The sequence below is a fragment of the Chelmon rostratus genome, chromosome 5 (assembly GCF_017976325.1).
Source record: "Chelmon rostratus isolate fCheRos1 chromosome 5, fCheRos1.pri, whole genome shotgun sequence".
Classification (NCBI taxonomy): domain Eukaryota; kingdom Metazoa; phylum Chordata; class Actinopteri; order Chaetodontiformes; family Chaetodontidae; genus Chelmon; species Chelmon rostratus.
This window is the reverse complement of record NC_055662.1, coordinates 6,254,432-6,274,989: the sequence shown is the minus strand read 5'-3', so window position 1 is coordinate 6,274,989 and position 20,558 is coordinate 6,254,432. Positions and strand designations below refer to the sequence as shown.

Here is a 20,558-nt window from a genome sequence, read left to right as displayed (position 1 = left end):
GTCATTTTTAGCAGCTGAAGCAATATTGTTAAGGATCGCTTACAACTGTTAATGGGTTTGATAACACACATGGATTTTTTCATATTATCCATCCTTTCTCCCCTACTGAGTCCAAAGAAACTAGGGTTAACAACTGAAATGAGACACCTGCATAGTTATTAAAATGTGTTTTAAAATGTGCACTTAACATATTCATCCTGCAAAGGAATGTGTTCAATTTCAAAATTTAGCAATAATAGCGAAGTCAAACCTGTAAACATGTATGGTCAAATGACATCTAGATTTTTTTTTTTCATTTCACTGTTCGTGAAATCCTTTTAAGCCACTGACCCATATGCACTGGTCTGAAAGACAGGCTGCTCTACATCTTGCCTCTTGCAGCAGTGTGACAAGGTAGCAGCAACAGCATTAATCTGGAATAATGTCTAATGTCATTATACAGTCTAGCTGCATCATGACTAATCTTGTGCCAGCTCATTAATCCTAGCAGGACAACACTGTGTTTTCAAACACAACTTCATTGTGCAATCAACTGACTCCATTCATATCACCAGCGCTCAATTATCTTCCTGGCCGCATGGTGACCTGCGATTCAATTTGGTAATTTGACCCCCTTGCCGCTGAGCTCATTGTGATCCATATACACATGTACAGGAGGCTTTTCCATTCAGAGTGTTATCATGAGAAAGGAGGAGGCACATCAAAGGGAGAGTATTAATGACGGGGTCAGACCTGAGCACTGAGAAGACGCGGGCCATTTTCCCCACAGCACGAATCTTGTTCCTGATGACCTCCTTACGCATCGCTGAGGTTCCACCTGGAACAAATCAGGAATGTAAGGTTAAAACACATTATACCACCATGAGTATTCAACACTGATGTTCATATCACTTGCTACTGACTTTCTTAGCACTCACTTAGTATGAGCAATATATTGTATTAAAGCCTTGTGAGAAGAGAACAAAGGATGAACTGAGGGTTTAACGGTGTGTTTCAAAGCGTAGCGGCTGTACTCCAGGGAGCACACCTCCTTCCTCAACATCAGGCATGTGGAACATCATGTCAATTAACTGTGTGCCAGGTGTCATTTTCAAATCACCCAAATTAAGAACTATTCATTTCATTCAATTATATTCATTCAAGCTTTTGTAGGATATAACAAATCAAAATGCCATATTAAAAATCAAGTAAAGTATTTCAACGAACCAGCAGGCACAGTGCTGATCACCAGACACAATGTGTCAGGCAGTCTGCATCATATTTGGCACGACAACATTTTTTGCTCTCTCAATCTTACCTTCATATAGGTCATCTCCTTCTGACATGAGCTCATCGTCAGAGCAAATGTTCAGCACATTCACCAGCATCTCTGTCACTGTGGGGGAGAGAAGCCACGCTAAAACTTGAGACTGGTACCAAACATATGTTTGAGGCAAGATTTGTGTGACACAGCCTGGCTTCACTTTGAATTTTTCTTATTTTATCTGGCAAAGAGCACAGTTAATGTTTGTGATTAGGTGGAAACTGACTTTCAGTACAGAGAATAATGTATGTAATTTACTGTATGTATAAATGCCCTCTTAAAATATAAACAGATTTATTTCATGAGGTTCAATGGGCAGCTATAGATACAAAGGCCTTTATACACTAAGAGCATTTAGCTGGAAAGTCCCCAGAATGTAAAACACATGCAAAAACAGAAACATGATCTACGAGTTAAAAAATAAAAAACCCTGAATCTGAGTGATTTCTAAGTAAAAAGCAACGTTTTACTATTCAACAGTTAATTGTGTGTGTATTGATCTCTTAATGTTTGTTAAATTTCTACCAGCTGTGTTCTGAATGAGCTATAGCTGCAGATCAAAAACTTTGTTGAATAGCATGATTTATAAAATTCACTTCTATTCCATGACTTCACAGAGAAAGAAAATCTCTGGGTTAGTCTGGGTCTGTATATTCCAGAGTCACTGAACCGTAGGCAATGCAATAAAGGGTTTATTTTTGGCTTTCCATCCACATTTTCCCAATTAAAAAACAAATATACCTTTCTCTCCAACAAAAGGCAACGACCATGTGAACACATCCATAAAGTTGGGCAACCAGTAAGGGTGGGGTGAGCAGTTGAACTGTCGGATGTTCATCACGTTGTTCTCATATTTTAATACAGCAGCTAGGATTTACAGAGGGAAAGAAATGGGAGGAGAGATTCAAGGACTGAAAAAAAAAAAAAAAAAATAGAAATTCAACAATGAGAGTGAGGGAAAAAAAGACAGACACCTTTGTTGTTGTACACATCTAGGTAATTTGGAGCTGAAAAGATTGTGATTAATGAAGGGAAGCCTGTGGTCTGACTTTTTCTGTACATCCGATACCTGTTAGGCCACAAACAAAATGACTCATCAAACATATTCTAAATTATAATATGCTGGAAATAAATTTAAAAAACTGCAACCCTACTTACCCTGCATCCTGTGCTTCATGGGCTCTTATTACCGACAGCAAGTTGTTATTTACCAAAAAGTCACACACTGCTGAGTAACTGCAAAGAGAACAAGGAGTAGAAAGAGAAAGAGAGAAAGACCTGTTAAAACAATGAGTGGAGGGTCAAAGCTCATTCAAACTGTAACCATTAAAGAAACAGCATGAGGCCCCTTAGGACTTCATGGATTGTTGTTCGCCTATTGAAATACTTTCATATGTATTTTTAGCATGTCATGCCTTCTGGCCTGTGGAGCTAGGGGTTTAAAGATGCTGAGCACCCAGAGCCAGGACTATTTATGAGCTCTCCTGGCCTCTCCAGAAACTGGGGACTCCAGCCAGAGCAGAGAGAAGAAGCAAGCGAGCAGATGAGCGCAGCTGGATAAGAGCACTTGAGGATTTTAACTGCTTTTCCTTCTTTCACCACCCTACCCTACTAGACCATTAGGAATGCTCAAGAAAAATTAGTAAGCGATCTACATTTCATAGGTCAACATCAGGCCAAGATTAACAATTTCTAACATTTACTGCTTCAACGAACTTCAGACCAGGGTGGGATTTGGCTGAACCAGCCATTTGTGCATCCATTGCTAAGATTGTGTGTAAAGTCCTTCATAGGTTCTAACTATCAGCTAGTTTAAGATAGCGATTTACAACATCTGGTAGCATCATATATCTTACGGTGTAAATCAGCTGTGAGGAAACATCTGTAGCAATGTCCAGCAAAAAAAAACCCAACTATCAACTAGGAAGTCACTGTAGCATCACAAGCTGTAACATAACTTCAAGAGGCTAAACAGCGCATTAAACATAACTACAAATACTATATAAATGGATGTGTGGCTTTGTTTTATTTGTACTGTAAGTACATACAAAAAAGTGTGTTTGAAGTGGAAAATATCTGATATTGCCAAGCTACCTGGCATGAGTTGGTCATTCAGTTTAACATTATACAAGGTTTTTGGAAAAGTAAATACAAAACGTCCCAGTTTATATTAACTATTATTATATTGTAAAGAGCATTTGAATCTTTTAAGCATTAATTTAGTGATGTGTAAATCTCCCTTTAGTAAACACTTACGCTATAACTAGACAACTAGACAAGTTGTCTAGTTAGAGCAACACTTTGTCTGCTCTCAAGTCTGGCAGACACAATTTCTTATACAATCAGGTGGTCGTCCAGTTCCAAAGCACTTGTGCTCAAATAAACAAATGAAGTTATTCTCATACCAATGCCTGAATCACACACTGTTTGCTGACTTTTATAAATGCCTCCTGACATAAACATGTTGACATGCTTACCTGTGCAGCTGGTATTGTGTTTCATTAAACATAAATACCTGATTGTTGTTTCCCATTCTGAATAAGCAGTCTGTATCTGCTGACCTACAGAATTCCAAATAAGTAATTTCACGTGTTATGAAGATGTGTGCCTCTTGACCATTTCTGAACCTTCTTTCATTGAACACATTCGAATCAAGCAGTTTGCATCTGTTAACCTGTTCTGTAAAAAGTCACATTTTATGTGTTTAACCTATTTTGAACAAGCTGTTTTTATCCGTTAACCTGTTTTGTGAGGGCCATTTTTGAAAGTGCCTCAAAAAGCTGTTTGACCTACAAAAAAGTGAACCTACATCCTCTGACCTGTGCGATGCAGCCTATTTTCTATTTCATCATCATTTTCATTATTTTTGTACTTGTCCAAGCTTGGCCAAAATTAATTCCACACTCAAATCGCCACAAATCAATTGTTTATATGTGTTTATTTTGTTTATTAGTGCTGTATTTGCATGTGTTCTGAGAGCTTGATGAAGGCAACAGTTTTTTCTAATACCTGAAAAAGTAAGAGCAGCCTCTGACGGAGTTATGGTTGAAGTGTTCAGATGTCTTTTCACTGCCATAGTCCTCACCAGGGTCAGCCCAAATCAGGTCACACATTGGCCCAAATGCTGGAGGCTCTTTAAACCTGTCTAACTGTTGAGCCCAAAACACAGAAACACATTTAGTAGAGAAAATACACGGCTTAGACTGACTTCTGAGATGCAGGAAATCACTGTAATGAAAGGAAAATGGACAGCAACAGCCATGTCACACCAGTATTACATATAGTTCATTTCAATTTATAGCTCTCTGAGATGACAGAATGATGGCATTTCAGTATTTTACCATAATTTCATGTGTCAGTGGTTGATTACTTACTTTCCTAATGTCGTCTAGGCAGTTGATTTCTGGTGAGAGTCCGCCATGCACACACAGGAACTGTTGGTTGAGCAGGGCAGCAAGGGGCAGGCAGTCAAAGGCCTCCATACAGGCATCATACACCCGTTCAGAGTATTTAATTTTACCTGCAGCAAACACGTGATGACAACATAAAATATAGTTAATTTTTGTGCTTGATCCCACATAATAATAATTCTTATGATTATAATTATTTTACAAAATATAGCCACAAACGAACAACATTCTGTTGTATCTGCTTATTCAGGTGATATTAAGGTTAGTCAGAGGTGCTGTGAAGAAGTAGCCCAGCTCCTCTGCCAACAGCAGGACTGATGATCGTTTCCAGGCAGTTTGTGCAGTGTCGCTTGCACAACACTGCAAGTCAGATTAGGGCAGGAGGAAGTGGACTCCTTATAGGGCAGGAGCAGCCAGAACACAGCCAGGACAGTTCAAGGTGGGTGGTAACGACTGAACACGTCAATGCCTGGGCACCAAGTCAGTGTTGCATTCAGGTCATAGAGAAATGTCTGTAGATTCAAGCTTTGTACTTGAAATGAGTATTGTTTTATCATGTAGCCCGTGGAAAATTTGAGTTTGCTTTAGTCATCTGTCCACTTTCTGTTCACTGCTGTATCATTGCACTCACTGGACTGCTCAATCACATCCTTTCTGTCTGCATATGTGATTTAAGATGAAAAAAAAAAATGAAATAGAGCGCCAAAAATAAAAACTTAAAATAAAAAATACACTCTGTCATTGCGACTTCCATAAAGCCATCTTAAGTCACACAATTTTAGGGTTTAAATATGACAATTTGCTTTTTGCTTTAAAGCACAAACTCAGTATGACTTATGGGTATCTGCAGGGATCCCCTAGTGATAATCCAAAACATGAAAGCATGACCAGCAGGGACAATATGACCTAAAACTGTATTATTATCATATCACTCTTTTTTCAGTACTTCTGGGCAATATATAACAATACTTTCTAATTATATAATTAATTTAATCAATGTGATCTGGATTTAGATACAAGGCATGAAATGGATGGATTAATCAGTGGTTAGGTTCATTTATGTCTTTTCTAAAACTGACACATAAAAATTAAAACAAAAAAAGGCTTGAAGGCTTTATCCAAGTATGAATAACACTTCTTGCTGCTTTTGATTCAAATATTGTTAATGCAGCACTGTAAACCAACAAAGAAATGGTCAAAATCAAAATGCTTGGAGTGAGGTGACACTAGTGCCCCATTTATACCTGGTATTAAACTGGGATCTGTATCCAGATACCTTAACTGGATAAAAAAAAACGTAGTAGAATTTTTATACTATTCTTAAAAATTATTCTTAAAAAAGTTGGGACGCATAAATAAAACAGAAAGTAATACCTTGCTCATCCTTTCTGATATATATTCAACTGACAACAGCTTAAAGACAATATATGTATGTTTGACGTCATCAACTTCACTGATTTTTGTAAATATCTGCATATTCTGAATCTGCAACCTGTTTTAAACAAGTTGGGACAGGAGCAACAAAAGACTGGGAAAGTTGTGGAACACTCCAAAAACACCTGTTTGGATCATTCCACAGGTAAACAGGTTGATTGGTAGCAGGTGATAGTATCATGATTGGGTATGAAAGGAGCATCCTGGAAAGGCTCAGTGGTTCACAAGTGAGGATGGAGCGAGGTCCACCACTTTGTGAACACATGATTGTAGAAAGGACGCTACTACATGGACTCAGGAACACTTTGTAAAACGGTTGTCACAGAATTCAGATAACTTGCAAGTGATTGTGTTCTGTTTTTATTTACATTTCACACAGCATTACGTTTTTTGAAATTAGGTTATAAATGGGGTGTAACTTAGTGCTAAAGGTACTTTAGGTATCCTGTATGTAACCGTTGTGCCAAGACAGGTCATGATCAGAAGGGCAGTTATCATATTTCTCTGTTGTGGTCACACTTGTTATCATCTTCAACTACAATACTTAATCCCTTGGACAAATCTATAGTTTGATCCAACGTGATACCAGAGTGTTGAAATATGTCTGTTCAGCAGTGTTTAAACAACACCAACAAGTTTGTTAGACTCTTCTCTCCACCCACGACGTGTGACTTTGCTTTACTTTTTTATATAAAAGTAAAAAGTAATTTAGCCAGCAGCCAATTGATGGGGTAGCACTATAAACCCAAAATAAGCAAGGATCACAATTTATCTAAGACTATCTTTGTTTTCCTAACCCACCTCTTTATCTGCTCATCCAGTTCACACAGTACTCTCAACTGCTTTCATTATGGAAAAAATAAGATTTGATTCTCTAAGTATTACACCCTGCCCCCAACGACCACCACCTAAACCACAAAGAGGTGACACAGTGTGTGATGACGCAGTTTGTGTGTGTGCATGCGGCTGAGGTGGTATGTGGGGGGAGATGTAGTGAGTGAAATCAATTTGCAGTTGGCAAGGCTGTCTTTGCTGTCTGCCAAAATGTCTTTGTTTGAGTCTAATAATAATGCCTCCACACCTGCTTCACACATTAATGGACGCACGCACACATACATACGTGCATGCGCACACATACAGACAAATTCACACGCTCAACTGCCTCAGAAATCAGTGTGTGTGTGTGTTTGACTGTCTGAAAAGCATCAGCAGCATGCCTGGCTGCTCTCCATGCTCTAGCAGTTCATCGTCTGCAACACGAAAAGGAAAAGGCTTGATCTCCTCTGCGGCGTCTGGAAGGCTGATAAACTGCCACATCTTGTGACGGGACTTCCTGATTCCACAGACACTGGCTGACAAACATGTCCTACTTAACGGAAGCTAGTCATTTCATTAAGGGGAGTCAGTCACCTCACACACTTCTTCTCTGGCAGGGAAATACCAATAAAACGTGCTTTAATTCCTCATTTGCACCTCATGTGTGTAGAAATAAAAAGGATGATCAATTAACCCGCAATAGTGACTGCAAGAACAATCCTGCACTCCCACTGCAAGACAAATGCTGTGCCCTTATATCCAGGCTTTGTCTGAAATCTGAAACCTGATTGATACAGGCCACTCTGAAGCAGAACACAGAGTGTAGGTGCACATTAGATTGGCCTTCATATGGCTGAGATGCACTGCACTTACATTCCTGTTTGAAGGTGAAGTACTCTGTGAGGTGCCGGCACTCGTGGTTCCCACGCAGGAGGAAGAGTGTGGTGGGGTGGTTGATCTTGAGCGACCAGAGGTAGAGAACACACTGGGAGGACAGACAGTGAGAGAGAAAATGTGGCATGAGGGGAGAAGAAGGAAAAGTCAAAGATGTGCAGTGACGATTATGCACAGACCTTGAAAATCTTGACTCTGAAAGTGCTTGTATAATCGGTTTTCAGTTTCCCATTTAAACACATCTCACAATCTACGGCACTACAAATAATGCGACAATCTCTGTCTCACTTACATAATCAATATTACACACTGTAACTAACAATCACTTTTATTATTGATTAATCTGTTATTTTCTTGATGAACTGGTTATTTTCTCATCAAAAACAGCAAAATATGCCCATTAAATTTCCCAGAGGCCAAGGTGATCTCTTTAAAATGCAAACCAAAGATATTCAGTTCACAATGATATAAAATGACAGAAAAAGGAGCAAATGCTCACATTAACGACGCTGGAATCAGAGAATGATTGGAGTTTTTGCTTGAAAAAAAAAATGGAAATGACTGATTATCAAAATAGTTCCTGTCATATGCTTCAAACACACATGCAATTACCTATGGCATGCCACAGAAAAATGTGTTTTTCCTTTGCAAACTTGCCACATCTAAGAAGCAACTGGATGTTTTCCTGTGGCCATATTAGAGATTCTGATTTTAAAAAGCTCTATGAAAAGCAGGCCAGCATTTACAGTCCAAATGAACTTGTCTTCTCTTCAGTGCTCAGACAAGGCACCGCTCAATAGCTGCCACTTGCCACTCTCAGCCCACTCTTTTGACATGCACCTACCATGGCCTGCTATTAAGTCGCTGGAACAAGATGCTAAGGTAACCAGAGTCAGCAGGTGTGTATTCACATAACTGACAATGTAAAAAAAATGGAGAATGGGGGACTACGTTGTGTATTTGCTTCCACTCTCAGGTGTAGGTAAATGTGTAGGGCAGCGTGGTGTGACTGTGATCTCTGGTGCAGAGGTGGAAAAAGGGACATGGCTTGGTTTGACTAGAGGCTGACATGGGTTTTAATGAGAGCCCTCTCCTCTCTTTTAGTCAGCCACTCTGTGTTTGAGCCCGGAGTGAGGCAGCAGACAAAGGAAATGGCACAAAGCTTGAAAATGAGTACCAGCAACCTTCACCAGGAAGTCAGACACACTCTTCAGTCTGTGCCTGGTATGTATAGAACCGAGGCTGGGGCTAGGAGATTAATGGTGTGTTCAGACCAAATGCAAAGCAAATTTTTCAAATGGTGTGATTACATACAAAGTCAATTTGCATCATTTGCACTGGGCGACACATGTGACGTGAATTATGCAACACAAATTCGCAAAATTTGCTTGTGTTGAAAACATTTAACTTGAGGATGTGCATTTGGCAGAGTGTTGTCTGGGGAGGTCTGGGCAAAGCGGAGGCAACGGAGCTGCTGTTCTCCAACAGACAGCCGGACAACAGGAATCGTAGCTTCTGAGGGAATAAACACTCGGAGTCACGCTGGATTTCACTCAGATCCGAAGCTGCTCTGAGTTGATTTTTAGATATTTGGGATTAAAATGTGGCTTTATCGTCACTCCCTCTTCTCAACCTGTCTGCAGCAGCGAGATGCGAAGATGCAGACTGCCACTGTCAGGTGTTACTAATTGGATGGTAAAAGCACTTTACTTCACAAGGTGGAAATTCACTTCACGTTTTGTCTGAACACACCCGTTATAGTCCACAGAAACATTCTCTTGGATGGGAGAGAATTTAAGTAGAAAAAGAATGGATTAGAGAATGAAATAGATTGCTCAAATGCCCTGAATTTAGACTCTGGCAATTTGCTCGCCAGCAAAGGTAAGACGCCATGTCAAGAGACTACAGTGACTCTTTATGTTACCAAGGCAACCACATCCTGAAGTCCATTTTCCTATATGTGTCTTATGTGTTCCTGAAGTGCGCTCTTTGGCTCCCCCTTAAAATGTGGAGAATTTTCAGTCCTGCTAGTCAGAGCAAACAGCAAGAATCTGTGGCTTTTCTGCTCAATTGTTTTGTTTCATGGTGAGTTTACATCACCAATTCAGGCCAAGCTGCTTCCTCTGACACGCAGAGAGAATTCCCTATACGTTCCATGCATAGGATACTCTAGTCATTCATACACACACATACACACACACACACACAAGCTACGCTTGTTCATAATCATAATTAGGAAAGGCCAGGTGATGCAGATTATCCTGTCCCAACAATCAGCAGCCATGGCCTCCTCTAAGCAGCTGCCTACCACTCTGAAAATTTAAATAATTGATTCCCACAGAGCAAGCTATATGTAGAAACGTCTTCACATAGCTGTTTCCTTCATTTGTAATGTAATTAAGAAACAACAGTTAACAGGAATGGTGGAGACCAAGTTCAGGACTGGAAGACTTTCTGAGACACCTGGCTGTTGGATTGCTGGAATGGAAAATCAAACCCTCCCATTGACTGCAAAAACCTTCATGAAGAAGAGTGGTGGTGCACTGTGCTACTGTGCAGCAACACCTGCAGAAATATGACCTTCATGGGTCAGCAGTCAGTGTCAGAAGTTTGCAAAAGAACATCTAAACAAGCCTGATGCATTCTGGAAACAAGTTCTATTGACTGATAAAATTAAAATAGAACTTCTGGTCCACAATGAGCAAAGGTATGTTTGGAGAAAAAGGGGTGCAGAATTTCATGAAAAGAACACCACTCTATCTGTCACAGGGGTGGGTCGATCATGTTTAGGGCTTGTGTTGCAGCTAGTGGCACAGGGAACATTTCTCTGGTAGATGGAAGAATGGATTCAATTAAATACCAGGGAATTCTGGAATCAAACATTTTATGCTTGCTTTTTGCTTCTACAACAAGATAGCGATAATGATCCAAAACATCTCAAAATCCACAATGAACTACCTCAGTAGGCACAAGCTGAAGGGTTTGCAGTGGCCCTCACAGACCCCCAACCTAGACATCATCAAAAATCTATGGATAGACTTCAAAAGAGCATGCATGGAAGGCAGCCCAAGAATCTCACAGAACTAGAAGCTTTTTGTAAGGTAGATTAGGACAAAATCCACCAAACAAGAACTGGAAGCCTGTTAGCTGGCGACAAAAACCTTTACAGGTTGTGATACTTGCGCAAGGGGGTGTTACTAAGTGAGTACTTAGTAACACAGTACATGAAAGATGGACCTTGCTACCAAGGGTATTCAAACAATTTAAAGCCACTGTATTTATATACACACACACACACACACACACACACACACACACACACACACACACACACACACACACACACACCATGACAAAGTGTTGACAGCAGTATGTTTACTCCTCTCTGATCACACCTGTGCTTCAACTGCATAGTGGAGGAGCTCTGAAGTGACACTGATAAGTGCCGTGGCTCACACAAACTGACCTTCTTTTCAACCAGTGTCGTTTATTTCTGTGGGATTGGGAGTTCCTAAAGCGTCACTTTTCTATACATAGGGAAACAACCCCAGTGCTGATTTTTGAGGTCTTCAGTGGATGCAAACCTGAAATCCACATCAGCCTATTTCAGTCTGCTCCTTTCATCTGTGACATTTCACCCACGCGTGTACTACCCAGCACCCATCAAAATCCCCCACAGGGTGGTCAAAAAGTTAGCATACTGCCTTGTCGACTCTTACATCCAGCCCGGTCCACAACATCCTTATGACGCATCCCTTATCTTCTGTTTCTCCTCGCAAATATTCCTGAAGGCAGTGCAACATTTGCGCTACAAGTACATCTTCTTGATGTTATAAATAAATAATGAACTAAACCACAACAGATGAATTTGGACTACCTAGCAAAAAATATCTCTTGTAATTTAAGAGAGTACTCCACTGATTTGGCATTCTTAGAACATTGCCAGACTCTCAATGGACAGTTTCAAAACAAAAATGACCAAAATCAATGCAGCAGAACTAGACATTTTTTTTTTTATTCCGAGCATTCTTCTTGTCAAAACTAAAAGCCTTTGACGTGTAAAATCGTTGACGTTCCCCTTTAAAATACAGATTCTGTGTCCGGTATCCTGCACTGTAGTGTACATTACAATGCCCCATGCTCTGCAATGAGTGCTAAAATCAGGAGTTCTTTCCAGTACAATGTAACAATTTGACTTAAAAATGTGCTGAAGAATACTGATGTTGAGTCATGACTGACACACCCTACAGTAGGATACGAGCAGCAGGGTGCTACAAACCAACCCCACACCAAGAGGTCAGGCTACATTATGATCTGGCTTGATGACAGAGGTAGTGTATAAACCTGTAGCTACGGTCAAACTAAGGAGCTTAAGATAAAGACATCTCATTAACCCATCACACACCAATACCAAAGATCTGCAACAATACACCGAAACACTCAATATTCAGCGAGCAAGTGTTTCCCAGGCCCAGGTATATTAACAGCTGCCAAAGCATATTTGGTGGCCCATTTTAGCATTTTTTTATTTTTATTTTTGTATCCGTCCAAGAGAACAATGCCATCCGTAATCAGTTAACTAGTGGACAATCTCCGCTGACTTTGTCCCTCCTGTCTATTGACAATCGCACATTCTCTGCAGAGAAACACAGTCTAAAGAATCAATTTCTGTAATACTGAAAATGTATTAATAACATGAGACAACATCCAACCAACAACAACCACTGCATGCACTGCACACTAGTCCAAGTTCAATAAAAATGTATAATGATACCACGTAAAATGAAAATTTTGTATATGTTTTTCTAAAGATATGTCAAAAAAAAGTCAATTTCTTTATATTCAGCCAACCTATATTTTGGTCATCTACATGTACAATTTACTTATATTTAGTGTACGTATCTTTATATTGAGGCCATTTACTATACTTATCATTTCCGACCCTATGTAATATCCCTATTTTCACCGAATTCCTAGATTTGGCTGTAAATTACCGACTGAAGCAGCATATCCTTGCTCTCAGAATTTCATTGGCTATATGAAACGCCAGTCATCTGCACAATTGGTTGCAAATGGCTTGATCTTTACATGAAAGAGGAGGGGGAGGCACTTTGCTTCAATGCAGACTCTCGTTGGCTAATGCTGGCTGTGGACATGACATGGAAGATCCTAATCAGTCAACTGAGGTGCTGCCATCTTGACACCAACATATTGCCTACACACACATGTTTATTGAAGTTATAATGGAGAAAACATGGAAGACAAGCATATCTGTCGGCTAATTTGACATGATCAAACAGCTTTCCATAGATTACTATAGCGTTATGGACCTTTGCCGATGGCTTTTGGTCGGTTTGGTTACATTGAGTGTTATTGATTGTTGGATTACTGTGAGATTCAATTTTAGAATCAGTTGTTTGTTTGTTGTTGCTGTTGATTGAAACTTCTGCTGTGACTCTATCTTGAAATATTTTGTATCAATCAAATCACAAGAATCTTAGCTTTCCAGTGATGTATGGCATGAGTGCAAACTTAAACATAGCGTTTGTGTTTCGACTGTTTCGAGCAACGGATGCCTGTTCAACCTCACATATTTCAAATCATCTGTGAACCAACCTAAACACCTAATTTGTATTTTTGTTACTGTGTATTGTATTCAGTGACAACAGAATACAACATGTTAGCTGCCCTTTAACCCAAATCTTTTTTACCAGTAAAATAAATAATTTCTACTGAATAAAATGTGGAGAAATAACAACTTACCTCAATACTGAAGTATCCTCGATCTACGTAGTCACCGAGAAAGAGGTACCGTGTGTTACTGGGTGATCCCCCCACTTCAAACAACTTCATAAGGTCAAAGAATTGGCCATGGACATCACCACATACTGTCAAAAGAAAAACACAATGCAGTTAATTTCTCATGCACGCAACAACAACTAGACATGTTTTCTCTGTCTGGATAAAACAAAAAAGAAGCCTCTATATTTACTAAACTAGCAGCTTCAAAGCATTCTGTACATGTTTTCCATTCCATTATAGGCCAAATATTCTTGTTCTTGTAAAATCAGGATTTGATTCAGTAATGATTAGCCAAAACTATATCTACATTACATCCTAGTTTATGAGATGAAACATAGACAATACCATTATGTTTTAAACATGATTCTAAAAAAAGACTACCACTAAAAAATACCAGTATAAATGAAGCATTGTGGTGCTATAGAAATGCCCCAGCCTACAAATCATATTCTCCAGATGTAAGGGAACATGCGTACTGCAGCAAAAATCACATCATCTGTCAAAATAATCGCTGCATGATTTTTTTTTTGCATGATTTATTTGCACATCGATAGTTTTTAGTATTTGCAAACTAGCATCATCACTGCAATTAGCAACTGTGAGCTGTTGGCTGCTGTAATAAACCATATAACCATGTAAAGAAATATTGTAACACTGGCTCTGCTCAGAGCTTAACCATACAGAATACTTACAAATACTAAGCACCATATCTTCTGTCCATCAGATGACAACAGCAAAGAGAGAGGATGGCGGCATGTTGTCAAACTATAGAATACAGAGTGTTTTTGTGTCCATGTGATTATTATGATTATGCTGAGGGAAACCGAATAGTAACACAACCGGGAGAGCAGTATTTAAGGTATATGCCATTTCTGGATATCATTTTTTCATGAGAGCTGGTTGGTCTGAGGTTGCTGAACTTTTGTCACACAAAGGTCAGCCAAGAGGCAGCAGATATTTATCAAAAGCTGACTGATGACTGAGTTTACTCTGACAATCTGTAAGGCCCTTGGATCTGGCACTGAACTGGGTATTCACCGGCTGTGGGCATACAGAAACAGTGTTGCAATGGAATAATGCCTTTGGTGTTTACTCTTTGTCCACTATGCTGTCTTGAAATGACAAATGTATTCTGTATTCAATAGTTACTGTTTCAAACAACTTAACAAGGTAGCACTGGAAGAATCTTTAGTGAACCAGCCTGCACAGGAGATGCCTATATTATATTAATATGATTTTAAGGCATTTGTTTCCAAGGTGGTCAGAGGTCAGGGTCAGCAATGAAACAGCTGTGCTAGTACTGACAGTGATTTGGGCTCGTAGTGAGCATCTGCCAGCCTACCTGTTATAGGCGCCTCCACTTCCAGCATGCACTTCTCTTGGCGGAGAATATTGGCTCCATCATTGATGATCTTCAGAGCCACATCCTCTTCCACCCTGCCCTCCTTGACAAGGTGGTTACGGAGCAGCTCAGCGTTGGGCTTGCCATCTTCAAAAAGCTCTTTTACAGTCAGCTTATGTTGTGGAGGGTATGGCACAGCTGTTGAGGAACAAAAGCAACATTGTCTATGAAAATAAATAAATTAGAGCCAATTACAATTCTGAAATTATGATGGAGCTTTTTGTTTGTTCAGAGGTTTAGTTTGTAAACAGCTTGTTCAAACTTAAAATGCATGAAGTGAATTTATGGCAGAAAAGGTGACAATGGAAGAATATGGACCAGAAATGTTCTACATCCCAGACTGCATTAGCTCAGGTTGTAATCACAAGGGATGACATTTGTATTGACTGAGCTAAGATGAAGTTATTGGCACAGGAGGAGGGATGCATACACCTACTTGATAATGGAATGCAAGAGATGCGCAAGACAGCACCTCACTTAACCCACCCTCCCTCAGTAATCTGCTCTATACCACCTACACAATCCTTTTACTGTCATCACAAAAGGTCAGTGCTTTCTAGGCTGGGACCTGAGAGCATCGTGATAAAACAGTCAAGTGCTGAACATTTACATCTAAAACTGCAAAATGTTTCACTATCAAATAGAGGATTCAGCAGCAGGACAGTAGTGAAGTAAAAACATTTTGTACAAACTCAGAATGTTAATGTATGAAAAAATGGTACAACTATCACTATCAAAAAGGCTAAAATTCAACTGTATCACGTTGTCCACTCCGATTAGTACTGTAACATTGGCAGCAGCTTCACCAGTTCATAAAACTCCTGCAGCAGATAGTTGTCGGCTAAGCTGCACTTGTTCAAAACAATAGTAGAGTGTGATCCAAGCTCTCTCACTTCCAGGGCTTGCTAGGTAAAAGGGATTAGAAGCTGGTATGCCTAATAAAAGGCCAGGTACAAACCAAATATATTATGGCACCAAATAAGTTGTGGTGCAAAGCTAGTCAGGTAGGTCAGGTAGGTTTTTCAACACTGTCTATAAGGCATGCAGAGAGGTTACATGGCAAAATGCAAGAATAATACGACTGTTATTGCTTTTGTACAGCTAAAAAAGTGAGCATGAAAACCACAGAAAACCCTGTCACAGTGCACACATGTACTGATGGTTTCATCCTGGACCCCTGATATCATCAAATCCATCCACAGGTCAGTGTACAAGACACCCCACGCAATCAAATATGACATAAATACATATATGAGCTTGTGGAAATCAGCGTATGTGATAAGCTGTGCCAGTGGCAATGAACAAGAAGAGGAGAGGGAGAGGCATTCTGAGAATGCTGTCACACCCACACATAGGAAATCAAAGTGTTATATGAAAAAAGCGTTAATGAGTTTTTAGTGTGTGGGTGCACTTGCTAATCAGTGATGCAGTGTCTAGGAGCAGAGGTAGCCTAATGTGTTTCTCACTAAGGACTGTGTCTCACCATGGACTTCAGGAACATATTAGTTTAGAGGCTGGTCCACTGATGTGTTTGTGCTTTTTAAAGTAATATTTGGCACACCCTGTAACATGTATTACTACTGCAATAAAGCAAAGGCTGTGTGTGTGGCACTGCATGTGGTGTTGACTCTGTGCAGCAGCAGAAGCAACAGCAGCAGCAGCAGCAGCAGCAGCAGGTAATTGAAATTAGTTAGGCCACAGACTATAGCCCTGTCTGCATTGGAAAAGCTAGAGCACAGTTCCAACTTGGCTAGTCTATGCTGAGGACAAGCTGTCATGCGTTCACCAGTGTGGTATAAATAAACAGTAAGTGCTCCCAGGCCTACAAGGCACGGCCGCGAAGAGAGCTGTAAGCTGAGGTACGAGCCTTAAGAACAGATTAGGTAAAGCCTCTATTAGCAAGGGCTTCCAGATTCAGGGGCTGTTTACTTAAAAGCCTTGTCACACTGAAGGAAGGCTCCAATACGAACAAAGTAGACTCTGTGAATACATGATGACACCGAAAAGGATACATAATGGGCATGAGATAACCAGACTGTAGAACATTGCAGGCAACGGCCATGCTGACCAAATTTACGAGCATTTGCCTGGGGGCTGGCAGTAATTACCCGTACTGGACAATAATAGCAGGTCTCAATGCCAAAGAACTGAACGCTCCTTCCAACCAACTTAACAGGAATGATCCCCCTGCCCTTGAAAAATAATAACAACAATAATAATAAATTCTGGGCGGTTTGCCTGTACAATCAAGGCTGGACCAGTCTGTTCAAACACAGATACAAATGAATCCCTAGCTGCCAGTAAACAGCAGTACTCGATCCAAACAGACTACACTGTGCGGTGAAAGAAAACAACCGTGCAGACAAAGCGAAGTGAGCCGCTCATTTTTCCGACACATCACCCAATGAAGAAAAATGTTTGGTTAGAAATAATAAGCTGCCACCGCCCTGACACTGGCTTCTTATTAGAGACTGCCTGGCCTAATTAGCATTAATGTTTGATGAACTCTTCAAAACCACACTCACACATTAGGCCACTGCTGCACTGCATCAACACCCACACGGTCTGGCATGACAACAAACGACTCAAGAAACAAAGACACTACTATCTACCGTCCAGCCCATCGAGGATAATGTTGTGGACAGTGATATGAGCCAGGGTCTAGAATATGTTCACTATTGTTTCAAAATCAACACAATAGAGGAGGATTGAATTACAAAGATGCGGCTGGGTAGAGATGAATGGCGCAGACTGTGGCTGGATGAATCATGAAGTGCACTTCAGATTGCTCTAATTATCAGTGAATGCATTTCCCTCACAAGCTAAATAGCCAGGCCATGGCTTATTCTCTCTATATTCCCTCTATATAAGTCTTATATCTTTTTGATTTTATTTCATAAACAGAGGATAGGATTTAACACACAGCAACAATTCAACTTTCAATCAAAGGTGAAATGAATTTGTGTCACACCACACAAAGGACATTTCAAAAACCAAAATAGCCAAGGAAAGTCTTCAGTAAGTATAGGTGGCACCATACAACTATTAATCTATAGTATGTTCACACATCAACTGGGGAGAAAACATCAGATCAAATTACAAAGTTACTGAGCTACCAGGTCGACTGCAATACACAGAATCGAATGAGCTTAACTTTTTGACTTACACAACAAGAGCAGAGCATTAGTCTTAGGTAGTCTACCGCTTAAGCCCTCTTACAGCCACACTGGTATCATCACTATGACAACCCACCAGCATAAACCAAGGCTCAACTAATGCAGATTTTGAAGAGTACATATTTTTCAACACGGGCCTACAGTGATATTTAATTTTACACTAATAGACTGCAATATGTTCATGTGTTTTTCTTGCTTTTGATGATTTTTACAAATTTAGTGCTAAAAAAAAACCAAACCATGCATGATATGGATAACAAACAACCAATGTCTGACTTTTAATACAGGACCAACACTGGTTTGGGGTCCCGCCCTAAAGCAAAATTGTCTTTATCCCAGTATATATTTCCTCTTTCTCTCCTGTCACGGTTATATTCTGTCTCTCCACCATGTGGTTGGCCATGTTGGGAACATCACTGGGGAGATTCTTTCCACAATTAACTCACCCTCTCCCTACTGGCTCACACATCAGCATTCCAGTCCCCTGGCAGAACACTCTCCCAGTGTCCTTGCAGACAGACAGGGATGTGGGCTGTGTTGGCATTAAGTAGTAGGGGTGGTGGTGGTGGTGGTAGCAGGGGTGGGGTTGGATTTTCTCTCTCGTAGGACCTACATCAGACTTGGCTCTGCCTGTCCTATCTTGGGCAGACACAACAAATGGTGTCCTGTCTGTCCAATAAGCCATGACAACCTCAGTGTGAAGGAATCCATCTTGTCAAGCTCAGCTGGTAACCTGAGCAGAGTTTGGGTATTCCCATGGGTGAGCAACAGCCTCATGAATTAAGACTTCATCCATCCTAAATGTCAAGGAGATTGGGCACCGATATAGGACTTGTCGCCTTTGACTTCTGCTATGAGGTGGAGTATTATATATAGCAGTGGAAAACTATGGAAATAATACCTTTAAGAAGTTCTATCCAGGGCGTTCATAAAAAAAGATTGCTCTCATCACTCTCATCCACAGATATCTGAGCATCTCCTGATAAAAAGGAATCGCTTAGGAAGCCCAAATGGATATGACTATAGTAGAATATATAAAATAATTCATAGACAATGCATATATAACTGTTGCCTCACATCACTATATTCCTACTGGCCTACTATAATAATAATATACGCCATAGCCTTCTTGCCAGGAAGGGGTTCAGAGTTATTACAAAAGCTACAGGTGGTTTTTAATTCATGTGTCAGCTGCCAGTCAAAGATTTTTTAATGGGAGAACTGTACGCATGTATAATTGACGAAGGCACTCACCTTTTATCAGCCGCTCCGTTGTGGACTGTTTCTCCTGTTTGTCTTTGTCTTTATCCTTTCCTGACATCCTTGCTTCGTCTGAGGGCTAATTTCTGGGATAAAGTCTTCTGCAGCTCTCTTGCCAGCTAGCCCGAGGACAAGCTAGCACACCAGCGTGGCCGTCAGCTCCGTCTTGACTTTCGGTTGTGGTTGGAGGCACTAATTTTATGTTTGCTCTTTCCAACAAACAGCAAATATTAGCTAGCGAAGGAGCCCCAGCTCTTGTGGTCTGACTGGCTAATAACCTAGCTAGCTTGCAGCAACATGTATTCTAGCGACTAATTACAGCACAAAGTAGTAACGTTGACACAAAAGCAGAATTATAATACACATAAAAAACAGGTCGTTTACTGCTGTGTAATAGTTGTCAAGAACAGCAAACACTACCTGGATATTACCTGGAGGAAGGCTGCCGTTAGCAGCTAATCCGATTTAGTTACTCTTTTTCAGCTAGTTAGCCAGCTAACAATTTAACGTATTGGCAAGTCGGCGAACAGGCAAAGACAGACACGGAAGACTGGCGTTTCATCTTCTACGTGCCGGCCGATTATTGCAGAAAAATTACAGCAGCACGTAAGTCGCGTTTGTTTAGTGTGCCTATACAGCAAGTCTCTGCTACATGCAGACACCGTCAGTGCATCTTCCTCCTCGGATTAAACTGTAATCTGACAGTGAGTGAGGAGCAGCGGTGGATTTCCTACAACATGGTGGAGTCGATGTGACGTGACTATGGAAACGTAACACGTGGTTTAGGGGTGCGTTAAAAACACAAACCTTTCTAGTGAAGTGACTTGACTTTGCTGCTGCTGCTGCACGCACATTTGTTAATATATACCTTTTAATAATGCTACACTGGAGTAGAAGCTTCTAACACAAGTGTTTTGTCAATTGTGTTACACAATTTTCAATGGTCTTTGTAGTGTTATTCTTTATTGTTTTTGCATTATTTCTTTCCTGCGTGTATTTGAACGTGTCATGAGTTTTCCTGATTTGACCCAAGTCTGTTGACCTGAAAGATCGAACACATG

General features: G+C 40.4%; 1 protein-coding gene across 2 annotated transcripts in view; it reads right to left on the bottom strand.

The window, feature by feature from the left end:
- The window catches only part of ppp3cca (protein phosphatase 3, catalytic subunit, gamma isozyme, a), a 28,319-nt gene extending 8,121 nt beyond the window's left edge, over positions 1-20,198 (bottom strand). For both annotated transcript variants that reach the window (XM_041936240.1, XM_041936241.1), the window contains exons 1-11: positions 19,492-20,198; positions 15,002-15,199; positions 13,621-13,745; positions 7,837-7,948; positions 4,678-4,823; positions 4,313-4,452; positions 2,462-2,539; positions 2,278-2,372; positions 2,045-2,170; positions 1,298-1,375; positions 733-817 (exon numbers count right to left, since the gene is read on the bottom strand). In XM_041936240.1, coding sequence (XP_041792174.1) covers positions 733-817; positions 1,298-1,375; positions 2,045-2,170; positions 2,278-2,372; positions 2,462-2,539; positions 4,313-4,452; positions 4,678-4,823; positions 7,837-7,948; positions 13,621-13,745; positions 15,002-15,199; positions 19,492-19,558 — 1,250 coding nt within the window. In that variant the 5' untranslated portion in view covers positions 19,559-20,198. The remainder of the gene's footprint in view (positions 1-732; positions 818-1,297; positions 1,376-2,044; positions 2,171-2,277; positions 2,373-2,461; positions 2,540-4,312; positions 4,453-4,677; positions 4,824-7,836; positions 7,949-13,620; positions 13,746-15,001; positions 15,200-19,491) is intronic.
- Between the last annotated feature and the right edge of the window lie 360 nt (positions 20,199-20,558).